This window comes from Impatiens glandulifera, chromosome 1 (assembly GCF_907164915.1).
Source record: "Impatiens glandulifera chromosome 1, dImpGla2.1, whole genome shotgun sequence".
In the NCBI taxonomy this organism is placed as follows: Eukaryota; Viridiplantae; Streptophyta; class Magnoliopsida; order Ericales; family Balsaminaceae; genus Impatiens; species Impatiens glandulifera.
Window position 1 is genome coordinate 19,582,236 of NC_061862.1, and position 25,433 is coordinate 19,607,668.

A 25,433-nucleotide genomic window follows, 5' to 3' on the forward strand; every position below is an offset into this window, starting at 1 on the left:
GTAACAACTTTCACAAACTTTCATTCATAAGTCAAAAAGTGGGGTGGGCATCAACATTTACAGCGACTGAATTACCCAAGAGTATTCGGTTACAAACTTGTTACAACAACTTTAGAAATAACAGAATTCGGTTTGAGAGAAATATAAGAGAAAAAAACAAAACAGAATTATTAAACAAAAAACATAAACTGGCCCATGTGCACACTAGGACCGAAAAAAGGGTGCTGAAATTGTTCTAGGACCGAGATCTTGATTTGTAGACCCTAACATTATTAGGGACTTAGTCAACAATCAGTTTTGTGGGAATAGAAAAACAGAATTAAAATATTATTATTATGCTATGAAAACAGAGTTCCCGACCGAGTCTCTAGCCCAAGTGTTCCATAGGACCGTGGATGGTGCACTTTCTTATTCGTGAATCGTAACACAATCTTATTAATTATGTGAGCAGTGTTCAACAATTTGGTTGTCAATCATTTTCTTATCAACTAGATATATTCATAAATGAAGTAAAAAAAACTATTAATTAATAAAGTCATAATTTAATATAGTGGTAAGAAATTTAATTTTTAAATGAGATCTAAAGAATTTACAGATTTATCATGAACAAAGATGTAAAAGAATAATAGGTGAAAAACAAAGTTTCAATATTTAAATGTACATTTGTTAACAACATTTTATAACCTAACACAACATATGTTTACAAATTAAAAGCAATAATAATAAAAACACATGAATGAAGAAAAAAAAAAAATAAATATTAATTTAACAATTAAATTAAATTTATATAAATGTAAAGGACAAAAATGTCTTTTATATTTTATACAACATTTTTATACTACCAACCAAACACAAAATTATAAAATATATATAATTTATAACCCTCTTATACTTTCGACCAAATACAAATAACATATATAACTTATACCTCTTAATATCCCTCTATAACTTATACCTCTTATAATTAATACTTATATACCTAATACCAAATAATAGTATTAATTATTTAAATTAAGGGAAATAATTCATCTTATATTCATCAACTATTTACATATAATTGCAAATTTGGGAAATGATTCCTTATTTCAATTATATATAATGTTCTTTTGTGCCGGTGGTTTATGTTAATTATTGACAGATCTAAATATTTCATAGCATGATACATAAAAAAAAGAAATTAAATTAGAGATTAAAAATTGTATAAAAGATAAATAAGAAATTAAATCTACATGATTAATGAGAATCGAAGCAAATAATCACGTGGCATGAGGCTGACAACTCACATGCTGCATGCTTACTGATGTTCCTAAAAAAGAAAAAAGGAATTAATTATTCTTAAATAAACTAGAAACAAATCATATTAATTTTATTTATTCAAAACATTAATTGAAAAAAAAGAAAGAAGACAAATATGATGGTGGGATGTGTGTATTGCTGCTACTGAAAGTGACAAATAGAAAGACATAAAGAAAAAAACAGAGCAAAAATTTAATAAAATTGTGAATAAATAAATAATTTATGCAATTATTGATTTGTAGGCATATCACATGGCTTCCCCAACTCTATTATATAACTTTTTTTTTTTCAATTAATTCATTTGTATTATTATTAAATTAAAATATTTATTTTCAACTTTGACATTGAAATATACTAATAAATTTAATTATTATTTATTCATCTAAATATAATAGTTGGTTGGTTGTAATAATCAACCATTAGTCAACTCATTGGGAATAGTCTGCATCCTTTTAGTGCAACAATTGCTTAATCAAGACCTAATTTTTTGGGGTCAATTTTATATATTAAAAAATAAAAAGGGGACCGACTTAACTTTCATTAAATTAGCTTAAAAACATAATTAATAATTAAGTTTCTTAACAGGTTACCTGTCCATCTTATTAGTAAGATAACCATTATAAATGTGGTTTTGAATCTGAATTATCCTATTAAGAGCGGTTTTTCCTAGTTAGTTTGATAAGTGGTTGTCGATAGAGTGACAATGTAAAATTGTCCCGCGATAATCGAATTGAATTGTCATGTTTGAGGCGTTTTTTTTTTTTTAATTTGATCGGTAATTAATGTAGATGGAGCGAAGACGATATTTGTGTCCCCGCCCATGATATTACACTGATTTTGACTCAAACCCTATAAACACAATTAAATATAAAATAACCCATATATTTATTTATTCATTACATTTTATAAAAATTTCAAGTTTATTTTTTTTATAATAATATAAATTTTTAATAAATTACAACCTATTACAAAATTCTTTATATAATTTCTTTTAAAGTAAATATGGTATAAATTGTGCCCGAAGGAATTTTCTGAAACCAAATAAGGCGGGGATGTTAATAAAAAAAATGTTAAAGTAAACATTGCGGGGATGGTAAATACATTCCACGCCTCGAACTATCTCATTGTTATCCTTAGTTGTCGGGATGATTTTTATGTCTCCGCTCCGATCTCATCTCGGTTCTATATAATTCTTTGAAATAAATACATTTCCAACCAAGATTAACATAATTATTTTTATTATCTTGTAAGATTATCACTGAAACTGCCTTTATTAATTTTGCAACCGTCGCCGGCTTAACGTCAACGCTACCCAAGTTCAAGCTCAAGCTGCTGGTTTGTCGGCGTCATCTCTCTCTCTCTCTAATTAAGAGAGTGATTAATAACCTAACCTCCGTTTTGACCGCGATTAAGCCCTAAACTGTTCCCATTTCTGTAGTAGTAGTAGAAAAACTACTATATTTGCGTTATCTGCCTAGATTCATGTACTAAATCACTTTCTATAAGTGAAAAAGAGTGCAAATTGTGATGCAGTATTCGATTTGGTGATTCAGCTGAAAAGTTCTTGCCGATCGAATTTGATCTCTAATCTGTCTCCGTTTCCTGAGGACGATTTTTAACGTACATGCCAATATTGACATGGTAATAGATATGTGACTATTAAGATTTTGTCATCTTCAAGAAGAAGACATGGTTTGACGCCACTGGAGAAGACTGCATTATTGGATTACCTTCAAGGCCTGTATATATTGTTGGAGAAACTGATTGGCGTCGTTACAAACTGTTTGCTGGATCTGTTGGAAATATGGATTCGAAAATGGATCGGTATGAGATCATGGAGCAGATAGGTCGCGGAGCATTTGGAGCGGCTATTCTTGTCAATCATAAGTCCGAGAAAAAGAAGTATGTCTTTCCTATGGTAATTGATGTTGCTATTTTTCTTACTGTTAACAAAAATGTAGGTATGTTTTGAAGAAGATTCGTTTGGCTAGACAGACAGAACGTTGTAGGAGATCTGCTCATCAGGAGGTAGATCATGATTGCAATTACATGTTTTTCCGTCTAAAAGATGTTTATGTGTTCAATTACAATGGTTTCAGATGGCTCTGATTGCGCGAATTCAGCATCCATATATTGTTGAATATAAGGAAGCTTGGGTTGAAAAGGTTCTTGTTTCTTCTTTCCTGAATCCCACTCATTGTTGTGGTGCAGTGAACTTCACTGCTTCTCTCTTTGCTGAATTAAATAACATTCATGGATTTTGTTGTAGGGTTGCTATGTTTGCATTGTTACTGGATACTGTGAAGGTGGAGACATGTGAGTGTTGATAGGCTTTGGAATTGATCTTTACATATTGATTTTCTTCAGATATACTTGTTCATCATGTTTATAATTAAGTCACAGATGATAATATGCCTGATTTACTGACAGGGCTGAGTTTATGAAAAAATCAAATGGCCAGTATTTCCCTGAAGAGGTATTTTTTCCTTAAATGTTTAATTGATGTCTGCATTCTGAGACGTGATTTCACTAATAATGCCTATCATTGATCCTTAAGATCAAGAACATGCTCGTTGTTTCTTTTGTCCTCGGGGTTATGTATTATATTCTTTGCACATTATTTGTTAATGGATGTGAATTCTTACCAGAAACTACTCAAGTGGTACACTCAACTGTTATTGGCAGTTGAATATTTGCATGGCAAATTCGTCTTACACCGGGACCTAAAAGTAAGATAATTTTACAGAGCAACCTATTTTGGTTAAAGTTGATAATATTATAGAGCAGTGTTATAAGCAAGTTTACTTACTATTTACATGGCAGTGTTCCAACATTTTCCTTACAAAAGATCAAGATGTCCGTCTTGGTGAGTTGTTAGGTGTATGGGTAACTGAATAGAATCCCTCAACTCACTCCTTACCTCTTCAACAACAAAAAAAATTTATGTATGTCTTTATTTTGTTACAGGGGACTTTGGACTTGCTAAAACTCTGAAGGCAGATGACTTGACTTCATCAGTATGTTTTCAGTACTCACATGCCTTTGCCAACTGTAGTATTTTATAATGAAGGATAAAAATGAATTTCTTTAGTATCATTCTAAATATGGATGAGGTTTGGTGAAGAAATGATAGATATGAACCTATTGCACTTAGCAACAAAGAGTTGTTTTCACCCGAGGAGTTAATGTAGCGTCATTTAAACTAAAATATACTTACAGTTTCCTAATCATTTAAACATAGGAAAGAAAAATGGATATTATATATATAGGCATTCTTATTTAGAATGTTATATAACTCATGCTATGAACACCAAGGAACATTGTTTCACCTTATAGTGTCTTGTTTTTCGCTGTTAGTACTAACTTAGTAAGAGAAAAATGCATGGGATCAGTTGAACAGCTTAGCTTTGATGGAGATCATTTTGAATTTGGTTATAGAAACTTCTCAGCTAACTAATCTGATTGCATGTTAAAGCATAAGTATTGAACAAAATGGGGTGGTGGAAGTGTGTTCTTCAGCGTTTGCATTTTTTTCGTCTAATTTTTAATCTGTATAGATAGAAGATATCTATTTGCCAAACATTTAGTCCTTCCTCTTATGTTCTTACCAGGTTGTTGGAACTCCCAATTACATGTGCCCTGAACTGCTTGCTGATATTCCTTACGGTTTCAAATCTGATATATGGTCCTTGGGTATGTAAGGTTCTTATTTTCTTCTTCACTCTCTTTATTGAGTATAACTGGGAGATGTTAGATTTCAATGTTGATGCAGAACTTTCCTTTTTGTTCACAGGTTGCTGTATGTATGAGATGGCTGCTCATCGACCTGCATTTAAGGCATTCGTAAGATACCATTTCAGTTCTCCTCAATGCAGTTTTTCCCTTCTCACCCCAAACTATTCATTGTGTTAAATGACTTGAATACCGATTCTATGACTTATTCTTTATAATAGTTGAGAGGCAAGGTGTTCTTTTAGGGGTTGTGGTTATTTTGAGTACTCTGTTTTATGTGGAATATATAGACTCCAATGGATTTAGAAATATGAGAAACCTCTTTGTATCTGTTTTTCCTTGATCGATGGTAAATTTCAGTTTCTGCAATTGCCCTGAGATAGTCTTTGGGTGAACTTCACTAAATCAATGTTTTTAATTTGTGTATTCTTGTACTTCATCTGCTTTATTTTGATAACAGCTTATAAGAGGTTGTGTCCTAATTTCAAGCAATGGAGGTGTTTCATTTATTCAACTGTCAGCATCTTTTTGTTTATGCGCCTTTACCCCTTTCCTCATTTTGCTATTGCAGGAAAGGGAAAGGGATTATATATATATGAAGCTATCTTGTCTATGGAGATTTCATTCAGTACCTAAAAAAGTTAACATGGGTGTTGTGTTTTATGAGCTAATGTCATATAGACAATCCTTTGTACATTATTCAAATTGATATTATTTAATTTCTCCTTGGACATTCATCATGTTCCATTTCTTTATCTTCGTTGCTCCAACATTTCAGAAGTCTTCTTTCTCCTGTTGACCTTCAATCTGGCGTCATTTTACGTTTCCTTTTAATTTCCAGTTTAGTAGTCTATTATCTTGATATTTCCTTACAACCACTTCAGGATATGGCAGGCTTGATTAGCAAGGTAAACAGATCATCCATTGGTCCATTACCTTCCTGCTATTCACCCTCAATGTAAGTCTTGCTGCTAAGTTTGTCGTTTTGTATAGTATTTAGATGGATAATTTCCCTTTTCCGTTTCAATTTCATATGGTATATGTGCATGATTAGCTTGAAATGACACTTTCTTCTTGCATTTTCAGGAAGACACTTATCAAAAGCCTGTTAAGGAAGAACCCAGAACACAGGCCAAGTGTAAGCCTCTTTAAGAACATAATCTTCAGTTATCCGGAAAGTATACATTGATTAAGGCTTCATTTTATTTATCATCCTCTGAACAGGCATCAGATATCTTAAAGAATCCATACCTGCAGCCATATGTGGAGCAATGTCGTTCTGCTTTTACTAATCACCCTCTATCCATTGTTCGGGGAAGTCGAAAAAACATGTCTGAAAGCCAAGGGAGCAATAGTTCATTTAGTGATAAAGAAAGCTTAGTATCAAATGAGAAAAATAACAACCACCCATCAGCAATATCTGAAGATAAAGGCACAGATACGGATCTGGGTTCTATTGACAATGACGTTGGTTGTGACAAATCAAACGAACAAGACCAGAAACAGTTCCATGAACAAAGATCTAATGCTGAGTCCGGACATCCTAAGAGTATTAAAAGCATCATGATCGCTCTGAAAGAGGGAAAAACAAGAGAAAACAGTTCTCCGATGAGGGGCAATCGTCTCAAGGCTGGAGGTACTGGGAACCACAGACCAAACGTTGAACCTTCTCCTAAAGTGCCCAAAACTAACATAGAAGCACCACCTTCTGCCCCTGCAACTGCAAAGACTGGCTCTGATTCTGTAAAGCGGATCCAGGGAACACATTCTCTGAAGCATCAGGTATTATTACATTTTCTTTATTGTTAATTCAGTTTGTCAAGCTTTTCATTTTGAGCAATAGCAATACTTGCAGGTAGCTTTAATTGACTCTTCTCCCAAGGCCCGACCAAGACATGGCACCCCCCCACCTTCTGGTCCAGTAAGTCATGCAACTGATGACGGGCTTACTCTAAAGTCAAGACAAAAAACGCCACCTAGCCTGATCAGACGTCCTTCATTTCCTGAAAGGATGAAGCAGATGGGTGCAGATTCTCCCAGTCCCGTGAAGAACTTGGGAGAGATGGCAGCTACTGCTTGGTCAAATGAAAGCATACCAAAAGCTCACAAAGCCGTTGCAGGAGCATCCAAAGGAATTCAAACGGATAGCAGCAACTCTGTCTCATCTTCCATGTCATTTCAAGCATTTGAGCTCTCGGATGATGCAACGGGTTCTTTTATTACTGAATACCAGGACAATGAATTACATCCTGATCTTGAGACAGTAGTAACTCAGATGGAAATCAGAAAATCAACTAGCTTTTCCAATCCTTGCCTGGTGAAAGATGATGAGGTGCATAATAGTAATGGTAGAGAGAGTGTGAGACATGATATAAAATCCCCTTGTTTAACTAATGAATCTGAGGCTCCTCCTCTAAATATTCACGCTTGTTCAGAGAAACAGAACCTGAGAGAGCCTTTGGAGGTTCAAAACCAGCTTACAGAAGAGTTGCTCGATTCTAATGGCAAGAGTTGTGAAATAATATCAGTGGTCAAGGATCATGACTCTGAATGCATGCTAGGAACTGGAGCTATGGAAGTTTTACTTAAGTCATCCGAAAATGTAGTGGTTGATCAGGATGGTGTTAGTAAAGGGAATTTAGAATTTCCAACCCATAATTCATCAGACTTTTCTGTTAACAAGGTTGGCAATTCTTCAAACGGGCCATGTGCTAGGCCTGAAGAACGTTTGAACCACCATGTTGAAGAATTAAGTAAAAATCTTAACAAACCAGGTTATATGAGCCTGATATCTTCTTCTACGTCGTCGTCCAGTGGTGATGATAAGTACACTGTAAAGGAACTGTTATCATCAGTAGTGGAAAACATTTCTTCTCCTAGTCACAACAATTCCTCTTGTACTGTCGTGCAAAATCCAATAATAGAAAAATCACCACCACCTGCTGCCGCCGCTGCTCAGCTACCAACAGCTTTTGATGATGTGATACATGTTATCAGGCATAGCAGCTTCCGAGTTGGTAATAAAGAGGAGACAATTACTGAAACCACCACAGACAGAGAGGTGAAGAATGTGGGGAGTCTGATAAATGAAGTAGTAGAGGAGATAAAAAGCCCAGGAAATCCATTGAGTTCAGATTCTACTACTACTACTACAAGTCTAAAACCTGACCACCTTGTTCCTGATAATAACTACAGCATAAAGGAAGTTGATGCTTCTGAACCAACAAAACAAGCTAAGGTATCGAGAAATGAAGGTGAAACGGCACCAACAGCAACTGCAAATGAGACATTAGACGTGTCATCGTTCAGGCAGAGAGCAGAGGCACTTGAAGGACTATTAGAATTGTCAGCCGATTTGCTCCAGCATAGCAGACTGGAAGAGCTTGCAGTTGTGTTGAGACCATTTGGAAAAGATAAGGTATCCCCCAGGGAGACTGCTATCTGGTTGGCAAGAAGTTTGAAAGGAATGATGCTTGACGACTCAACTCGGACTTCATAACCACCACCACACCCCACAACCAACTGGTATGTTTTCCACTTCCCCCCTTCTTGTTTATTCACATTTCCCCTCTTATGGCCGCAAAACTATGACTAATTTTAAGTTCCTTCACATTTGAGTGTTAAAAAAAGAGAACCCTTATATTTCATTTTGATTCCAATTCTTTCAATTTAAGTATTATTCTGTACATAGTGTTATATCACACAGATTCAGTAACTAGTGAAGAATCTTTTATATGCAATTGTTTCCCTGGTTGATTATTCATTCAATTGTCCTATTATTCTTATTATCTGCAATACTATATGTTATATGCAGTAGCAATAACATCAGAAACTTGTTGAGCAAATATGTCAATCCATACAATAAGACAAACTTTGTTTCCAACTCAAAAACAGTTGGAAATTACAGAAGATACTCGAAAAGGGTTTCTTCAAGGCATAGTGCCTCCTTATGGAAGAACATGTCTTTTTCATAATATCCAAAATGCAGTCTATTTGCATTTTGATTATGTTACTAGTTTAATATTAAAAAAAACCTTACACAAATCTTGTATGGTTTGTGTAAAAGAAGCATTCTCTGGAACATCTGGAAGAATGGAGGGTCTAACTTTGGTTCAGGTGTTCTCTTGAATTCCAAAAGCTTACAAGGACCCCTGCTTGCCTGCATAAGAGGACTATCATCTTAAAAACATGTTCTTCAACCTAGGTTAAAACTACACTACACATTACACAAAATCAAATTCAAGAACAGGAAGAAAATTTCTCTGTCCTGTTATGTTGGAAAATGTATCTAAGGTTGAAAAAATACCTCTTACTAATCATCATTCGTTCAATTGAGCAAGTTCGGCCTTCAATTGCTCCATTTTTAATCCCATAGATCTCCTTAACGCATTTCTTTCTACTTCTGGAACTTTCTCCAGAAGACCTTCGAACATGTCCAAAACTTCTTTCACAGAGTCGCGAGCGCATTCCGCTTCCTCGTTGAAATAAACAGTTTCCTTCGAATCTAAAGCCGTTTCTATGTCGTCTCTAGCCTCCGCAAATTTGAGGTTAATATTGTTCACTTCCTCAGAGGTGTCCACGCTATTATTGTTACTATAGCTCCTTACGAAATCCGAGATCCCGAACTTGTTCGAGATAAAATGTTGAAATTTCCTTGGTCGCTGAGGTGAAGACAAGTTTGATGAAATTGAGGTTCCATTAGAAGAAGAAAATGTCTGTGTTTGAAGACGCTGTTGAAATTGATAAGAGCTCCTCGAAAGAATTGACTTCAGATTTCGCACCATTTTTTCTTGCCGAGGAATGAATCGAGATCATGGGATTTCTATGAAACCCTTATATATTGACTGTGGAGGCCCATTTACATATCTCCGGCCCATTTAGATATTTGGACTCAAATTTCATAGAATTAAGAGAAAAACTAACATATGGAAGTGATTTGGCAAAAGAAGAAATAATATATCTTTGATAAGAGAGCATGTCAACAAAACAACAAAGTATAAGCATGCTCATAGAGAGTATATTATATGAGTACATGTTTGTTTGTTTGTTTGTTTGTATATAGAGAGCAATAAGGAATAAGAAGAAGAAGAAGACAGATCCTTAATTATTAAAGGATTGATCCAACCAGCCTTCATCCTTAGCTCTTTGAACATAAGACAAAAACTGTTGTTCAGCACCAGGAACATCCAAAGCTAAATCATCAATAGCTTCATCCATTCTCCCAAACCCTTTCATCATCTGGTTAGTAGTAATCAAACCCCTGCTAAAACACTCCTTCAACAACAGCCACAACTTGTCATTCTTCTTCTCCAAAATCATAACCAAAGATTTCTTCACCACCTCATGATGAAAAAAAGCCATCCCTAACTCCTTTATACATCTACAAGCCTCTTTTATATCTCCACCAGCTTCAAACTCCTCAAGCAACTTCTCTATCTTATCCTTCACATCCTCAACAGCCCATCCATTCTTACTACTCCCTCCACCACCCCAACACCTCAATATTCTCTCCCCCGATAACCTCGCGTTCAGCAACGATTTCGCCATCGGAATTATCCTGTTCCCCAACGACTCCGCACCAACACATTGACTCTCTATCTCCTCCAGATGCTGAGGCGTTATCACCTCGTCCACAACCGCCCTCGCCAGAAACATAGCTAAATCCTCCGCGATCACAGGAATATCCAATGCTGCGTCGTCTGCAGCTTCGATCAGCATTAAGAACCCGCTCACCATGTCGTCCGGGGGAATGCATAGAGAGGATAGGAACACAGACGCCATTTCTTTCTCGCGATTCTTCCTATCCATTGCTATCGTTATTAATCTCTTGACGAAAATAGCGTTGAGTTTCGGGGATGTGTGTTCGGATTCCAGACATTGGCACACCTCGAGAATGTCCCCGGTTAGGAAATACTCTTTGATGAAGGACTGTGCTTTCGTCTTGAATTCCTTCGTTACGCTGTCCTCTGACGACGACTTCGTTTCGGGTTGGGATATTGGAAGTGACTTCAAAGACGAAGCGCTCAGCCAACCTTCCGACGCAGCTTTCCATATCAGCGACTGGAATATCTCCTTGGCATTCGGTATGTCCAGCGATAAGTCGTCGACATGGTCGATAATTCGGCTGAACCCTTTCGAAACCTGACTCGAATTCAACAAACCTTCTTCAGCAGCTAGTTTTAGTAAATCCAGCAGTTGGTCCTCTGCCTGTCGCTTCTCCATCGCTATTATAAGGGCACGCTTAACGATCTCGTGGTGGAAAAACGGGACGTTTAGATCCTTTATGCATCTGAAAGCCTCCTTCTTATCGCCGCTTACTATGTACTCCATCAGCAAATTGGTTATCTGGCTCTTGACATTCTCTACGGTTTTGGTCTTGTTGCCACCCCAACGTCTTTCGATCTTTTCTGCATGGTGTGGGCCGGACAGATACCCTTTTCCGGCTCTCTGAATGACATCCACTCCTTTGGATTCCTTGGATAGGAAAACGATTTCTTTTGTTAGGAAAGAGGGAGGGAGTATATCGTCAATCACTGCTCGAGCTATGAAGGAAGCAAGGATGTCGACCGTGTCCGGTATATCCACAATCAAGTCATCTGCAGTTTCAACCAATTTACAGAATCCTTTGTAAACCTGTGGAGGATCAATGACATCTGCATAAAGTGAGGATAACAAAACAGCAGCCATTTCCTTCTCCTTGTCATGCCTATCCATGGCCATGGAAACCAACTTCTTAACGAAGTAGTAATTGTAGGTTGGCATTCGAAGTTCTCTTAGCTCAATTGCAGCCGCGAGAATGTCATCAGTTTCGAAATATTCTTCGACAATCACCGAAATCTTCTTTCTGTACTCTGGAAATGGAGAATCTGGCATTGTTGGGCTTGTTGGGCTTGATGGTTTGTTTTCCTGAAAGACAAAATATCATAGAATAAAAATTGTCCGGAACAAAATATAAGCTCCTTAGATGTTTGTTTGTTTGTTCATACCTCATGATTACTACTAGTATGGTTTGGGTCATTAAGATCATTTGATGAAGACATAGCTTCTTTCTTTCTTTCTTCTGTATGTATGTATCTAAAAGACGACCTCCTCCCCAAGTCCCTTTTACCGCCTGAACCACCTGAACAAATGAAAGTTGTTTAGTCTAGGCAGATAAAAAGAAATGGATAAAGATTTGGGGGGGACCTTGGAGTGATTGAAGAAGAAGCCTTTGGGGGTGGGTGGGGAGCTTGGGGGATCTTTTTTTGTGTGCTGTGTTGTGTTGATCAGTAATGAATGATGGGGCACACAAACAGGTGATGGATCTGCAAGTTTCTAAAATAACAAATGCGATCCACACTACTAGTCAAGTCAATACCACGTTATCATCAGGACATGATCCAGTTAGTTAACCTGTGAACACACCCACCATGAATGAATGCATAATAAGAGAGAGGAGCAAGAACGTGAAAACCAAAGCAAAGGAAACGATTGATTGATCCTTGATCTAACTAAAGAGAAATGATTTGCATTATAATATGTTTTATTTATTTATTACCAGAGCAGTAGTAGAACAGAAGGAAAACACATATTAAAATCCGATTTAAGAAGGAAGACGGTAACAACTGTAAAGAGGAAGAAGAAGAAGACAAAAAGAAGGCGCAGAGAAAGAGATATTCTTCTAAAATCCGAATATACAGAGAATAGATAATAGATATTGTACATACCGAAGGAATGAATTTTGACCTTTGTTCCTCCTCTTCTTCTTCTTCCTTCCTTCCTGAGTATAACGTGGTTTATGGAAATTTGTTCATGAAAAGATGATTTTTAGTATTAACGGATTGGAATGGTGAGTGTAGAATCAATGGGGGAAGATGCGAGAGATTTGGCCATCGTCGGACGAGAGACGACGAGAGTTCGCGCTGCTTGTGCCTTTTGAAGCGGGAACATATGTAACCGTCCCTCCCCCTCTCCCCTCTGTAAAAAGAAAGAAAGAAAGAAAGATCCCACTGTGTGTGAGCTTGTGCGTGTGAGAGAAAGAGAGTTGAAATTGTATATTAATTTCAATTATTTTTTTCTAAAACAACATTATAATTTTATTTACATAAAAATATTATATAATAGATTAATATGTCCAACAAACAACTTGTCTACCCATCTTATTTAACAAACAAACACAAAATTATAATCAGACTCTTTTGTTATTTGTAGTATTAATTTCTGAAAGGAAAAAATCATTTTTATTATAATCCCATGTATTTATTTTTAATGAAAACTTCTCAAATTACAATTATGTATTTATTTTTAATATTTACTTGAATTGATTTTAGATCATCAAATTCAATTATATATTTTTCAGGTGGCTAAAACACCTTCAAAATATTTTATGATTATTCGGTGTATATTATGATATTCAAGTTAATCTTAATAAGTGAAGTACATATGTGTTTGAGTTCAGAATTAGTGGTCTTTCGTCAATATATATTGGTATGTCATTAAGTACTAAATTATTATTCAAATTCTCTTGAGACCCGATTATCACTAAAATTGAATATATAAACAATTAAATAATCTTGAAAGAGAGTCGCTTAATCCTCATTAAGAGTGTGTTGTCAACATCTATTCACACATATGTAATATCATTATTCATTCTCCCTAATAGTGTAACAATGAAAATTAATAAATTAATGTGTAAATTTCTATGGAGATCTTATAACTCATCGTTTTGTCATCTAGTTAGTTGTGATTATGGATGACAATATGAGTCGGTTTGGGATGGGGAATACATTTACCATCCCTGTCCCATTTTTATTTCGGGGTTTTTTTAATACCATTTTCGCCCCATTTTTATTTTGGGGTTTTTAATTATACCACCCCCATTTGGTTTCAGAAAATCTCCGCGGGTACCGTTTATAAAATATTTTTTTTAAAATAAAATGTTTTTAATTTAAAATTATATAAATGAATATTTTAATATAATATATTGTAGTATATTAAAATTTTATATTATTATAAGGAAATAAATTTATCACTTTTATAAAATATAATGAATAAATAAATATATTAGTGATTTTATATATTTAATTGTGTTTATAGTGTTCGAAGCAGAATCGGGACAATTTGATTTTGTTACTGCGGGACAGTTTAAAATTGACATCCAACTTAGTTGGGATAAGGTTAATGTTTTAAATATCAAGAATGTCTAGATATTTGAGATCTTATTTTTAATAAGTCTCTTCTATCAAAATAGTGTAGTATATTTGCAATGAAGTCGAATAGTCTTTGGGTATCGATAATCAAATGTAAATATAATAATGATTTGTTTAGTTGGTTCACCAAAATGTCTAATTATCCAGCGGGGTGTAACATTTGGAATGAAATTTATTGTATGTGGAAAAACTTTTGTGAGCAGTGTAGATTAATTGTGAGGATGATTCTTCGATTAGATTTTGGAACGATATTGAATGTAGTGTCAAAAGTATAGCTACGACTATCATGAGCTTACTTTCATTGCTATATGTAGAAATGACACAGTTAATGACATGTTTGATCGTCGGTCTAGTGGTTTCGTTAGTCGAAATATATATAGAAAAAGATTAAATATTATGGAGACTTCGTCTCATAATAGAGTTTTATTTTTGGTAGGACACAAGCAAATGTCACAGTCTGTACAAGACGTTATGCGTTGATATAATATAAATATTTTTCATTTGGGACATTGCTACTAGAGACGGCAATGGGTACCATACTCGTCAGGTAGTGAAGTACTCATCTTGAACCCGGTTTTCATTATATTACCTAACCTTGACTCTGACGGGTTTCTCTATTTCTATCCCCTTCCTCGATTTGTCGGGTACCCGATCTCGACGGGTATCCCATTACTCGATTAAAAAACTGAAAAGATTATAGAGATTGAAAAAGAATAAACATATCTGTAATAAGTAATAAAATTAGTAATATCGAAAGGTTAAAAAACATTACTTACCTATATACTTGTTGGGTTTTGCAACAATAAAACTACAGATCTTCTTAGAAATCAAACCTGTAATAAATTAGTTTCTAAATCATTTATGACGAAAAACAGATTACCAAGAACTGAAATAGCACAACGCAATACGTGGTTCGGTCAAAATCGACTTACGTCCACGGGAAGGATAAGTTTCACTAAATCAAAGAAATGTCAATAGTAGAAACTTACATGCTTTGCTCTCAAATGAAAGAAGTGATTACACTAGGAATAATTGGAATCCTCCACAATCAAAAGCTCTCCTAACCTCTCTTTAGATCAGCCAAAGAATAAGAAGGAAGTAGAAAAAATCAAGATCTATTAACTATCTCTTAACCTTACTATGTTATGAGAAAAATATCCAAAAAAAATAATTATACTCTAACCCGTTTTCATAACAGAAAACCCTAACCCGTTTACCTGAAATTTAAAACCCGTCCGCAATGACAAGGAACACCTCAACAATTCTCCCCCTTCCGAGCCATGGGAGAATGTTGCTATAAACATTCATCATCGTGACGCTCCTGCCATAACTATTCCGGCTTTGACACAACATATATCATGCTTGTCTCTTGGCAAGTCCTTTGTTATCATATCTGACCCGTTCTCATATGTATGCACTTTCTCCAACTCCAAGTATGACTCCTTTTTCTCGAGCACTTCACGGATCCAATGGTACCTTCTTTGGATGTGTTTTGAACGTGAATGAAAATTTGGATTCTTGCTCATATGTATAGCACTTTGTGAGTCACTAAACACCACGAACCTGTCTAGTGTTATACTTATTTCCTTCAATAATTCCTTCATCCATCTCATTTCTTTACAACATTTAATAATGGAAATATATTCAGCTTTTGTAGTAGACAAAACAACACATTTCTGTAGACGAGACTGCCATGATATAGCTCCTCTTCCAAAGGTAAACAAATATCCTGAAGTTGATCTCATTGTGTCAATATCACCACTCTTATCTGAATCAGAAAACCTTTTAACATGTGGTTTTCCAGTACCATAACACAAAGCGTATTTGTAGGTCCCTCGAAGATATCTCATTAGACACTTAACCGCTTTCTAGTGTGTCTTACCGAGATTTAAAAGGAAACGACTAACTACTCCAACCGCATGAGCTACATCTGGTCTTGTACAGATCATCGCATACATCAGACTGCCTATTGTTGAAGCATATGGAACACTGCACATTTCTTGTCTTTCCTCTTCCTCCTTGGGAGACATTGTCTTGTTTATTTTCAAGTTTGAAGTCAATGGACAAACAACTAGTTTTGCCTTGTCCATACAGAATCGTTTTAGAATCTTCTCAATATATCTATCTTGAGACAACCATAGTCTTTTCTTCACCCGATCACGAATGACCTGCATTCTAAGAATTTGTCTTGCTTGACCCAAGTCTTTCATCTCAAAAGACTTAGCAAATCTTTTTTCAACTTGGCAATCTTGAGCTTGTCTCTCCCTACAATCATCATGTCATCAACTTATAGGAGAAATATAATAAAATCATTAGAAACAAACTTTTGCACAAAGTCACAGTGATCTATAGACGTCTTCTTATACTCATGGATGGTCATGAACAACTCAAACTTAAGATACCACTACCTTGGTGCTTGCTTCAAACCGTATAGACTTTTGATAAGTTTGCACACCTTGCTTTCCTCACCTTTCTTATTGTAACTTTCAGGTTGCTCCATATAAACATCTTCATTCAAATCACCATGGAGAAATTTAGTCTTGACATCAAGCTGTTCAACCTCAAGATCCATATAAGCAGCTAGACCTAACACCACCCAGATAGAAGTTATCTTCACTACCGGTGAGAAAATCTCATGATAATCGATTCCATGTCTTTGGCCAAAACCTTTGACAACCAGCTAGACCTAACACCACCCGAATAGAAGTCATCTTCACTACCGGTAAGAAAATCTCATGATAATCGATTACATGTCTTTGGCCAAAACCTTTTGACAACCAGCCTAACATTGTATATTGGCTTGCTAACATCACTATTAGGATCGGAGACTCCCTTGGAGGATCGGGGTGTTTCCGGTTTTGGGAAGGGAGGCCGCTTACAACAACACACACTTTGGTGATAGTCCGGTTAAAGACTATGACCGTTCTCAGCACTTCGTAAACTGTCACAGACTCTTGAACCGGGTTTAAGGGAGGAAATGTCTGTTTCAGTCTGAAGCAACGTATGCGACTTAGTTTTGATGAGATTAACAAGGAGTCGGTTAGATGGAGTGTATGAACCGGTTTTTGATTTAAGGAGTAAGATTGTTTTGGTTTGTGGTTAGGTTAAGTGAGTAAGCAGGAAATAAAGGAAATAACACGAGACAAGATTTTTTATGGATGTTCGGAGCAAACCCTCCTACGTCACCCCTTCTTCTCAGGTTATGAGAAGGATCTCCACTAACTTTCAAAGTTACAACGGTTACACAGTTGGTCGAGCCTAACTCGCTACTCGCCGGTTACACCAACTCACTCTTGATGTAATACAATAACACAACACAATAATAGCTTTCGGTAAATGACACAACGGTTTTGGATCGCGCGTGAGATTTCTTTATCTCTCTAAGATTTTCGTAACCTTGTCATTAATGAGGTCGCTTCGTCTTCCTTTTATAGTGAAGATGATCTCAACGGTCATTTTCTTCTCTCACTGTGGGATTGGTTAATTCAAAGTCACGCCAGTGTAGAGAGGTTGCTTGCACGTTTCATCTTCCTAACACTTGGCAAGCATGCAGATGCTCCTTAGGTAAAGATGACGTAGCCGGTTTGCAGATTCGAACACGTGTCAGGCATGCACCCTCCGGTTGTCGAAGTCGGATCAGTAAATCATCATTGTTTTTCTCGCATGCTTCTGATCGGATCTTATCTTCTTTTATTTCTCCGAGACACGTCTATTTCGTCATATTACGTCATCTCTGTAGCTTTTAGTTTCCGGTTGACTCTTACATAGTATAGTCCGACTGGGATGTAGACTTTTCTTTGTTAGCCGGTCCCTTGAGAATGTTGAAACAGGTTCCTCTTGATCTTGACTTGATCACTTGGAACTGGATTTCTTTGAAGTGTTTTTCAGCCGATTTGTGAGGCTCCAGCCGGTTTATGCAGTTCGATTTGTTTCCTGCCCATAGAAGTTAATAGTTGTTTAGTTTTTCTGGCCGGTTCCAAAATTAACTTTTCTTAACTTTTTTTTATCAATTTCTCCCTTTTTGATTATTTAGAGTAAATATTCAAAACTTGTAATGTATGGCTGGTTTGAAAATTAACTTACTTAATTTTTCTATCAATTTCTCCCTTTTTGATTATTTAGAATAAATATTCAAAACTTGTAATGCCTGGCCGGTTTGAAAAGTCTGTTTAACGATTTTTCCATATTTGATGTTTTTCTGTTTAAGAAAAATTTGAAAAACATGTTTTGATTTTTCAAAGGATGTTTAGTGAACTAAGTACTTTAGAGTATGATAAAAAGTGACTGAGTTCTGAAATAAAACCAAACACATATAAATTGTTCTTAAGAAAGAAAAGAAACTAAGGATTGGATGGTCCCCCCTTTTCATTTTCTTTCTCCTTCCGCCTCATTTCTTCTTCTTTCCTTGCCTTCCATTCCCTCTCTCTTCGTTCAGCGTCGAATTGTCATCCGGTCCATACACTTGAGTTGCCGGGAGTTCGTTTGCCAAATCCAAAACCGCCACTTACTGGTCTTGGTGGGCGAGACGGTGGAGCAACAATCGGCCTGGTACTTGGAATTTCGACTGCTTTCTTCTTTCGCCGGTTGAGTTGTTTGAGATCCTCTTCTTCTTCTTCGTCAAGAGGTTCTTCGTTTAGTCCGACCAGTTGAATCTCTCTTAGACCGCTTCGTTCTGCCAGCTTCATTACGGCCGCAACCGCTTTCCGTTTGTTCTTATTCCTTGTCTTCATAGAGTGCGAGGGTTGAGTCGGTGTGGATTCTTTTAGAGCGAGTTTTTCTTCCTCATCGCATTGCTTCGCAAACTCAAGATCTTTGTCCTCAATTTCCTTCCTCAACCGTTCCCTCTCCTTTTCTTCGTCTTGAAGTTTCTTTGCAGTTTCGACATCAGAACTGATCTGCGCTTGAGTTTTGTTGACTTGAAGTTTGGACAGCTCCTCAATCTGAGCGGCCATAGCCTGCATCATGTCGATCAAAGGAGCGGTTGCGGTTTGAACGGATTCGGCGATCATTGACTTGATTGATGTTTGCACGGTTTCATCTATCATCGACTTGATTGATGTTTGAGTGGTGTTGGCAATTTCGGATTGAATGGATCCCCAGATAGTTTCTGTCAAATTGGTTTCAACGGTTGCAATCTTCTCATCGGTAGCAATGATGTACTTGTGAAGACAAGAGATGATTGTATCAACCACTACTTCCTTTACTTGCTCAAGATCCGGAGTCTTATCAGTCTGTGGAGGATCGCTGCTCCGGTTTTCTGCTGTCATGGAGGACTCTCTGGTAACAAAGAAGGGTTTGCTTTGGTAGAGATCGGCATGAGTTAAGACATGTTTGCACTTGTCCTTCCACTATACTTCGAGCCGGTCAACACTTTGAATGAGTTTATCACGCACCGAGTGAAACCGCTCAAACATTCTTGATTCTATTGGAGTTAAAGTTGCCCCTTCTGCCTCCCTCAAGGCATCTTCTACTGCATGTAACCGAGCGTATTCATGAATCGCCAAAGTTTTGTTGAATGCGGCTTGAATGACGTTGGTACCTGCTAGCTTGAGAGTCTCTTCTTCTAATTCCAACAGTTTATCCCAATGTTTGTTGTCGCTCATATCGGGGATCATGTCTGATAACTTTGTTTCACAACGTAGCTTGACCCATAAGTGGTATGATGAGGTCATCTCTCCAGCATCTTTGTTCATATCCAGGAGAAACTGCTGAAACATCTCCTCTTCTTCTTCTGAAATGGGGACCTCGGCTTCGGTTACAATCTCGGGTTGTGGACCGGTTTGCAAAGCATTTGCTCCCTTTGCCGCAGAATCCTCAAGTAAAACCTCTTTCCCTTTGTTAACCTGAATTGGACCTTCAGGTGTGATTGTTGAATCGTCTGGCCCGTCTTGGGCCGATCGGAGCGTTGTTTCGGTTGGAACGGATTTGTTCCCCACCGAGCCGGATGGTTCTTTTTCTTCAATATTTCCCTCCTGAGCCGGAGAGATGATGTTCTCAATTTTGGCCGTTTCTTCGACCGGATGAGTTTCACTCTGACCGGGTATCTCAACCTGATCAGCTGGCTTAAGAAGACTTGTCACGTCGTCTTCGGTTTCAATAACAGTGTTTTGGACCGCGTCCACTATAACCTCTAAGGTTCTTAAACCTACTTCAACCATTATCTCATCGAGTTTCTTGTTCGGGGACTTGGAGTTTTCAGAATGAATACTCACCTCTTCTGCCTCCTCCAATGCTGACTCGGTTTCTTGGCTCCCCGAGGGTTCGTCTTGCCTTGATGATGGAGAGTCGACTTGGATTGGATGAACTGTGTTGATGGGAATGGGCTGAGAGACGTCTGCGGTTCTTTTTGGTGAATGATCCGAGGAAAGAGTTTTCTCGGAGTCTGCCGGTTTGTTGGAGCTCTTCTTCGCGGACGTCTTCTTCCTTCCCTTTTTCTTCTGAGAGGCCTCGACTTGAACCGCCTTCCCTTGGGATCTTCTTGTTTTGAACTTTCACCAGCCGGTGCGGATGAGCTGGTTCCTTTTGATGACTTTGTTTTGGAGGACTTCGGCCTAGCCGCTTTGGCAGTCTTCTTGCCCATTTGCTTAGAGTTAAGAACATTGGCGGATGGAAGCGGTTCACCTTCACCAAGTTCCACATTAAGGAACTTAAGAATCTTTACTATTTACATTGCAAAGGTCTGAACCCGACCATCCTTCTTCACTACCATTTCGCAGAACTATTCAAACAAAACGGTTCCCCAGTCTATCTTGTCACCGCGGACAATTGCCATCATCATCTTCAACTTCAGCTTGGCCAGGTTATCGAACTTTCCTCCTCTACCCTGAAGTGATCTTGAGACTATGTTCAGCAGCCATTTGAACTCCGGCTTGAGTTTGTTCTTCCGGCTTGAGTGAGTCACCAGATCCTTGTCGTCAGCCGATATCACCAACCGGACCGCGTTGGATTCTGCGTCTGTTAGGCTTGTTTTGAAGTCCAGCCCGGTATTTGGCAAACCGAGTGCTTTAGAAAAGAGCTCCTCCGTGATGTTAACTATTTTTCCATCCACGGTGGCGGAGACCGTCCTCTTCGTTAGAGTTGTCGTCGCCAGAAACTCCATAACTTCCGTCGGGTGCACGATGAATGGACCAGAAAAATATGTTTCTAATCTCGAATCCCTTAGCGATTGCAGCACTGCCTTGTTTTCTTCAGCAGCGTGTTCGTCGATGTCGCTGAAATCGACCTACAACATGTATTGAAAGGGTGCTTTTACTAGAGCCATGATGATTTTGTGAATGAAGAGGATGAAGAACAACGATGATCGGAAGGCAGAGAGATTTTTAGGATTTTAAAATTTTAGAGAGAGAAAGCTTGTGTGGATAATGAACTGTTTTGAACTTATATAGGAGGTGGTTTTGAACGGTTGGAAGATGAACCGTCACTTAGTTATGTTTTTGGCGCCAACTTTCCCTCCAAAAGTTACTGTAGTAACCTTCGGCGGTAAATGCGGAGAATACAATGGGCGGTAATTTTTGTGCGCAGTAAAACCGTGGGCGGTAAAACCGTGGGCGGTAAGTTTTTCAAACTTTTTCAGTTTTGTTTGAGATTTTGATTTACCAGAAGCTTGTTAACCGGAAGTTTCGTTTAACATGAAGTCTTTTGTTTATTCAGGTCAAAACCGGAAAGAAATGTAATGTGAAGAACTGGAGACTTCAAAAAATGGGAAATTTTATAAATGAGTCCTAAACATAGAGTAATGAATTGGTTTTTCGGTCGTACAATAAAATGAACAGAAAACTGGAAAGTACAGATAGATTAAACTAGATCGATCCAATCCCCCTCGATCATTCTGATAAGCCATTTGCTCACGGTGTTATCGGGTGTCCGTTCCTCAATCCTCGATATCCATCTATCTAGCATGGATAGAGTCAGAGTGTTGGCCAGTCCGACAGGAACACCGGGCCCGAGGTTGCGGCGATGATCCTCCAAGAATCGAGTGATTTGTGGAGCGAAACCGATCATTCCCCTTGGAGCGGTGATGAGCTGTTTCAAATTGTTGAAGAGGTAGGAAGCCCAGTTGATGGGCGATTTTCGGATGATGGCTATCATGATGTCGAAAGCCTTCCGGTTATAGTTTTGGTTGGGCATTCGGCCCATGATAGACCGCTGAACCAAGTCATGAAAGACTTGGTATTGAGGAGCGAGTTTGTCCTTCTTCCCGTGGTCGGCGACCGGTTCGATGGAGGAGGAGAAGATATAGGCAAAGTCTTCCTTAGCCGGAAAGAACGGCGTTGGGAAGTCTGAGAATCCTTCGGTTGGAAGGTCGAAGAATAGAGCAAAGTGTTCTTCGGTAAGCCGAAGAAATTTCCCGTCAATGATGGTCCGAATGCTGCCATCATTAAGAATATGCCCGTTGTTGAAGAACTCGTACACCTCCTCTTCGAGGATGGTGTCTGATCCTTCAAGAAATTCTTGTAGCCCCGATTCTACGATCGGTTGGAAAATGCTTTCGTGAAACCGGCCATTTCTTATTTCTTGGAAGTTGACAATGATTGAGTTTCTTAGTTCAACATTCATTTTGGATAAGAATGAGATTGAGAATCGAACAGAGTTCTTGAACTTTCAAGCTTAGAGAGAGAAGAGTATTGGAAGCGTGTTTAAAGAGGAAGGATTAGGTCCCCTTTTATAGCGTGAGCGGTTGGATGCATTAAATGAGAATATTTTGAAAAATCAGACCGTTTATGTCTGGTCATAAATGCCTTGTCAATTTTCAAGAGGATAAGGGTATGTTTAGTCTTTTCGGATCAGGCATGCTTCTTGAAAGCGAATATTTCTGTTTCCAAGATTTGTGGTTTGATACGGCGCATTTAATGTTGGTTACTTACTTTAGGATTTCTTTGATTTTCATCAAAAAGGAAAGAAATGTTTTTCATTAATGCAAAGTACTAAACCGGTAGTACAACAAAATTACCGGTTTAGGAAATGATAAAGAAGATGAGAAAGAATTTAAACATTTGATGACTCGGCCGCTTGATTCCTCTTGGCCTTAGCTGCTTCCCACCGGTCGATCAGCTCTTGGATTCTCTCCTTTGTGAGCACATGCTTCGGATGGAGAGTGACGAAGGGCCCGGAGTGGATATCCAGACTGGCACAAAAATCGCTTAGCTAAAGAGCATAGCCGGTTTTGTTTGAGAGAACCATCTTCTTCAGGTTGCTGAAGATGATCCAGGACCAGTTTACCGGTGTCCCAACCGTAACAGCAATCATCATCTCGAAGAGTCTCTGGGTGTAGTAGTAGCTCTTCTCTCTGCCCAGAACGGATTTTCCCAGAATCTCACAAATAAGTTGGTACTTGTGAGAGAGTTGGCTTTTAGCACCCTAGGGTCTAACCGGGATGTCAGAGTTGGAGAACCGATGACACATTTCTTCAATGGTCACCGGAGAGTAGGTTAGATCGGTTACCCCTTTAGTGGGCAAACCGCAGTATTCAGCGAAATCCGTCTCGCTGAATAGAAAGGACTGACCGTAAACTCGTGCAACGATTATGTCTCGATGCACTTCCTTTGCAGTCTGGAAGAATTCATCGACTACTAGGTAGTCGAGGATGAATCTGTTTTCCAGAAATCCTCTTAGCCCGCTTCTTTCAACGGCTAAGAACATTTCTTTGACATCGTGATCTTCGTATTGATAAATCGAGTTGAAATCAGCCAAAAGAATTTTCTTTGCTAGTGGGTCGGAGTTCATGTTCTTGAGGTAATTTGATCTCAAGATAGTTTTTGTGAATAGTAGATTTTGTGAAAAGTTGTGAGGATTTGAGGGTGGTTTATATAGTCAGGGGTTCGACTAGATCAATAGGTTAAGCATGCTTAGTGATGTCATCAATTAGTTAATAGGCTTTAACTTGTTGAAGTGTATAATGTTTATTTCCAATGCAAATGTAATTATTACTAAGATATTCATGATGACAAAAATCTGTTGACAAGATGTGAGTCTCCCTCTCTTGATGATGGACACATGTCGTCATCTCGATTGAGGTAAACTATTTTATTAATTACAGGCTTCATTTCTCAAGGTATGCATGAAAACGCGGTTAGCTATCCTAAGTTAACCGGAAAAGTTCAATTTATCGAAACTAGAGTGTATTTGTACTAATCGGTTTTCCATGACCGGTTTTAGTTGGATATTTTATTCCGATTGTGAAAAAATGTTGAGACATATCAATCATTTGTTCAGCTTTGGATTAATTATATCCACTTTTACCAGGTCATTTCAACCGCCTAGTAAATATACATGTGGTTCGACATCATGAAGTGATCAGGCATAACCGGAGACTTCCTCCCAATTAGCATTCTTGAATTTTCAATGGCCTATTTGAATATGGTTTGAGAAGCGAGAGCTTCTCCCTGAACACATATCCCAGTTTTTCATAATTGTGTATGTAAGTAGTATGCATGATCATGGTATAAGTTGCTTAACATCAGTAATTCCTAGAATATTTCTGAAATGAGAAAACTTAGCTTCCTGTAGCGGTTTGGTGAAGATGTCTGCTACTTGTTGCTCAGTTGAGACATATTCCAACCGGATGTGTTTCTCCTGAACATGCTCCCGGATGAAATGGTGTCTTATATCAATGTGCTTCGTTCTTAAGTGCAACACCGGATTGTATGTAATCGTTATCGCGCTGGTGTTTTCACAAAATATTGGTGATTTCTCAGCTACTACGCCAAAGTCCCTTAGTTGCTGTTGGATCCAGAGGAGTTGTGCACAGAAGCTTCCGGCTGCTATATACTCTGCCTCTGCGGTTGTTGTTGCAACTGAGGTCTGTTTCTTGCTGCTCCAAGTAACTAGCCGGTCACCCAGGAATTGGCAGGTTCCACTTGTACTCTTTCTATCGATTTTGCATCCTGCGTAATCCGCGTCTGAGTAGCTTATGAGATTGAAGCTTGAGTCTTTTGGATACCAAAGTCCCACGTCTTGAGTTCCCTTTAGATATTTTAATATTCTTTTGGCCGTAGTGTAATGTGATTGCTTTGGATTGGCTTGGAATCTCCCGCATACTCCAACCGCAAACAGGATGTCCGGTCGGCTGGATGTTAGGTAAAGCAATGATCCAATCATTCCCCGATATGCTGTGATGTCAACGGCTTGACCATCCTCATCTTTGTCTAACTTTACGGAAGGACTCATTGGTGTAGCCGCCTCGGCGCATGTATCCATTCCAAACTTCTTCAGTAGTTC

General features: G+C 37.9%; 3 protein-coding genes across 4 annotated transcripts; 1 reads left to right on the forward strand and 2 right to left on the reverse strand.

Moving 5' to 3' along the window:
* Window positions 1-2,603: 2,603 nt before the first annotated feature.
* LOC124920187 (serine/threonine-protein kinase Nek5-like) lies at window positions 2,604-8,789 on the forward strand. Of its 2 annotated transcripts, none has more exons than XM_047460616.1 (14): window positions 2,604-3,198; window positions 3,258-3,324; window positions 3,396-3,461; window positions 3,566-3,612; window positions 3,727-3,772; window positions 3,945-4,025; window positions 4,120-4,162; window positions 4,264-4,313; window positions 4,908-4,989; window positions 5,090-5,139; window positions 5,913-5,986; window positions 6,115-6,166; window positions 6,253-6,810; window positions 6,872-8,789. In XM_047460616.1, exons 1-14 carry the CDS (start codon window positions 3,101-3,103, stop codon window positions 8,525-8,527), a joined length of 2,970 nt encoding a protein of 989 aa, XP_047316572.1. In that variant the 5' UTR covers window positions 2,604-3,100; the 3' UTR covers window positions 8,528-8,789. The 2 variants fall into 2 exon arrangements, with proteins under 2 accessions (XP_047316572.1, XP_047316573.1); XM_047460617.1 differs by having other exon boundaries at window positions 2,605-3,198; window positions 6,884-8,789.
* Window positions 8,790-9,347: 558 nt separating this feature from the next.
* Window positions 9,348-9,812, reverse strand: LOC124920032 (embryogenesis-like protein). The gene has a single exon (XM_047460424.1). It carries the CDS (start codon window positions 9,810-9,812, stop codon window positions 9,348-9,350), a length of 465 nt encoding a protein of 154 aa, XP_047316380.1.
* A 151-nt stretch (window positions 9,813-9,963) lies between these two features.
* On the reverse strand, window positions 9,964-13,000 carry LOC124920189 (MA3 DOMAIN-CONTAINING TRANSLATION REGULATORY FACTOR 2). Its single transcript, XM_047460618.1, has 4 exons — window positions 12,735-13,000; window positions 12,214-12,420; window positions 12,015-12,148; window positions 9,964-11,934 (listed from the first exon to the last, which is right to left on the reverse strand). Exons 3-4 carry the CDS (start codon window positions 12,066-12,068, stop codon window positions 10,129-10,131), a joined length of 1,860 nt encoding a protein of 619 aa, XP_047316574.1. The 5' UTR covers window positions 12,069-12,148; window positions 12,214-12,420; window positions 12,735-13,000; the 3' UTR covers window positions 9,964-10,128.
* Window positions 13,001-25,433: the final 12,433 nt, after the last annotated feature.

Excerpts from the sequence above, each read along its gene's own strand:
- LOC124920187 (XM_047460616.1), top strand. The coding sequence starts at position 3,101 with ATGGATTCGAAAATGGATCGGTATGAGATCATGGAGCAGATAGGTCGC. Across the intron at positions 3,199-3,257 it reads CATAAGTCCGAGAAAAAGAA|GTATGTTTTGAAGAAGATTC; the intron begins GTATGTCTTTCC and ends ACAAAAATGTAG. Across the intron at positions 6,811-6,871 it reads CACATTCTCTGAAGCATCAG|CAATACTTGCAGGTAGCTTT; the intron begins GTATTATTACAT and ends TTTGAGCAATAG.
- LOC124920032 (XM_047460424.1), bottom strand. The coding sequence starts at position 9,812 with ATGGTGCGAAATCTGAAGTCAATTCTTTCGAGGAGCTCTTATCAATTT.
- LOC124920189 (XM_047460618.1), bottom strand. The coding sequence starts at position 12,068 with ATGTCTTCATCAAATGATCTTAATGACCCAAACCATACTAGTAGTAAT. Across the intron at positions 11,935-12,014 it reads ATACTAGTAGTAATCATGAG|GAAAACAAACCATCAAGCCC; the intron begins GTATGAACAAAC and ends TTTGTCTTTCAG.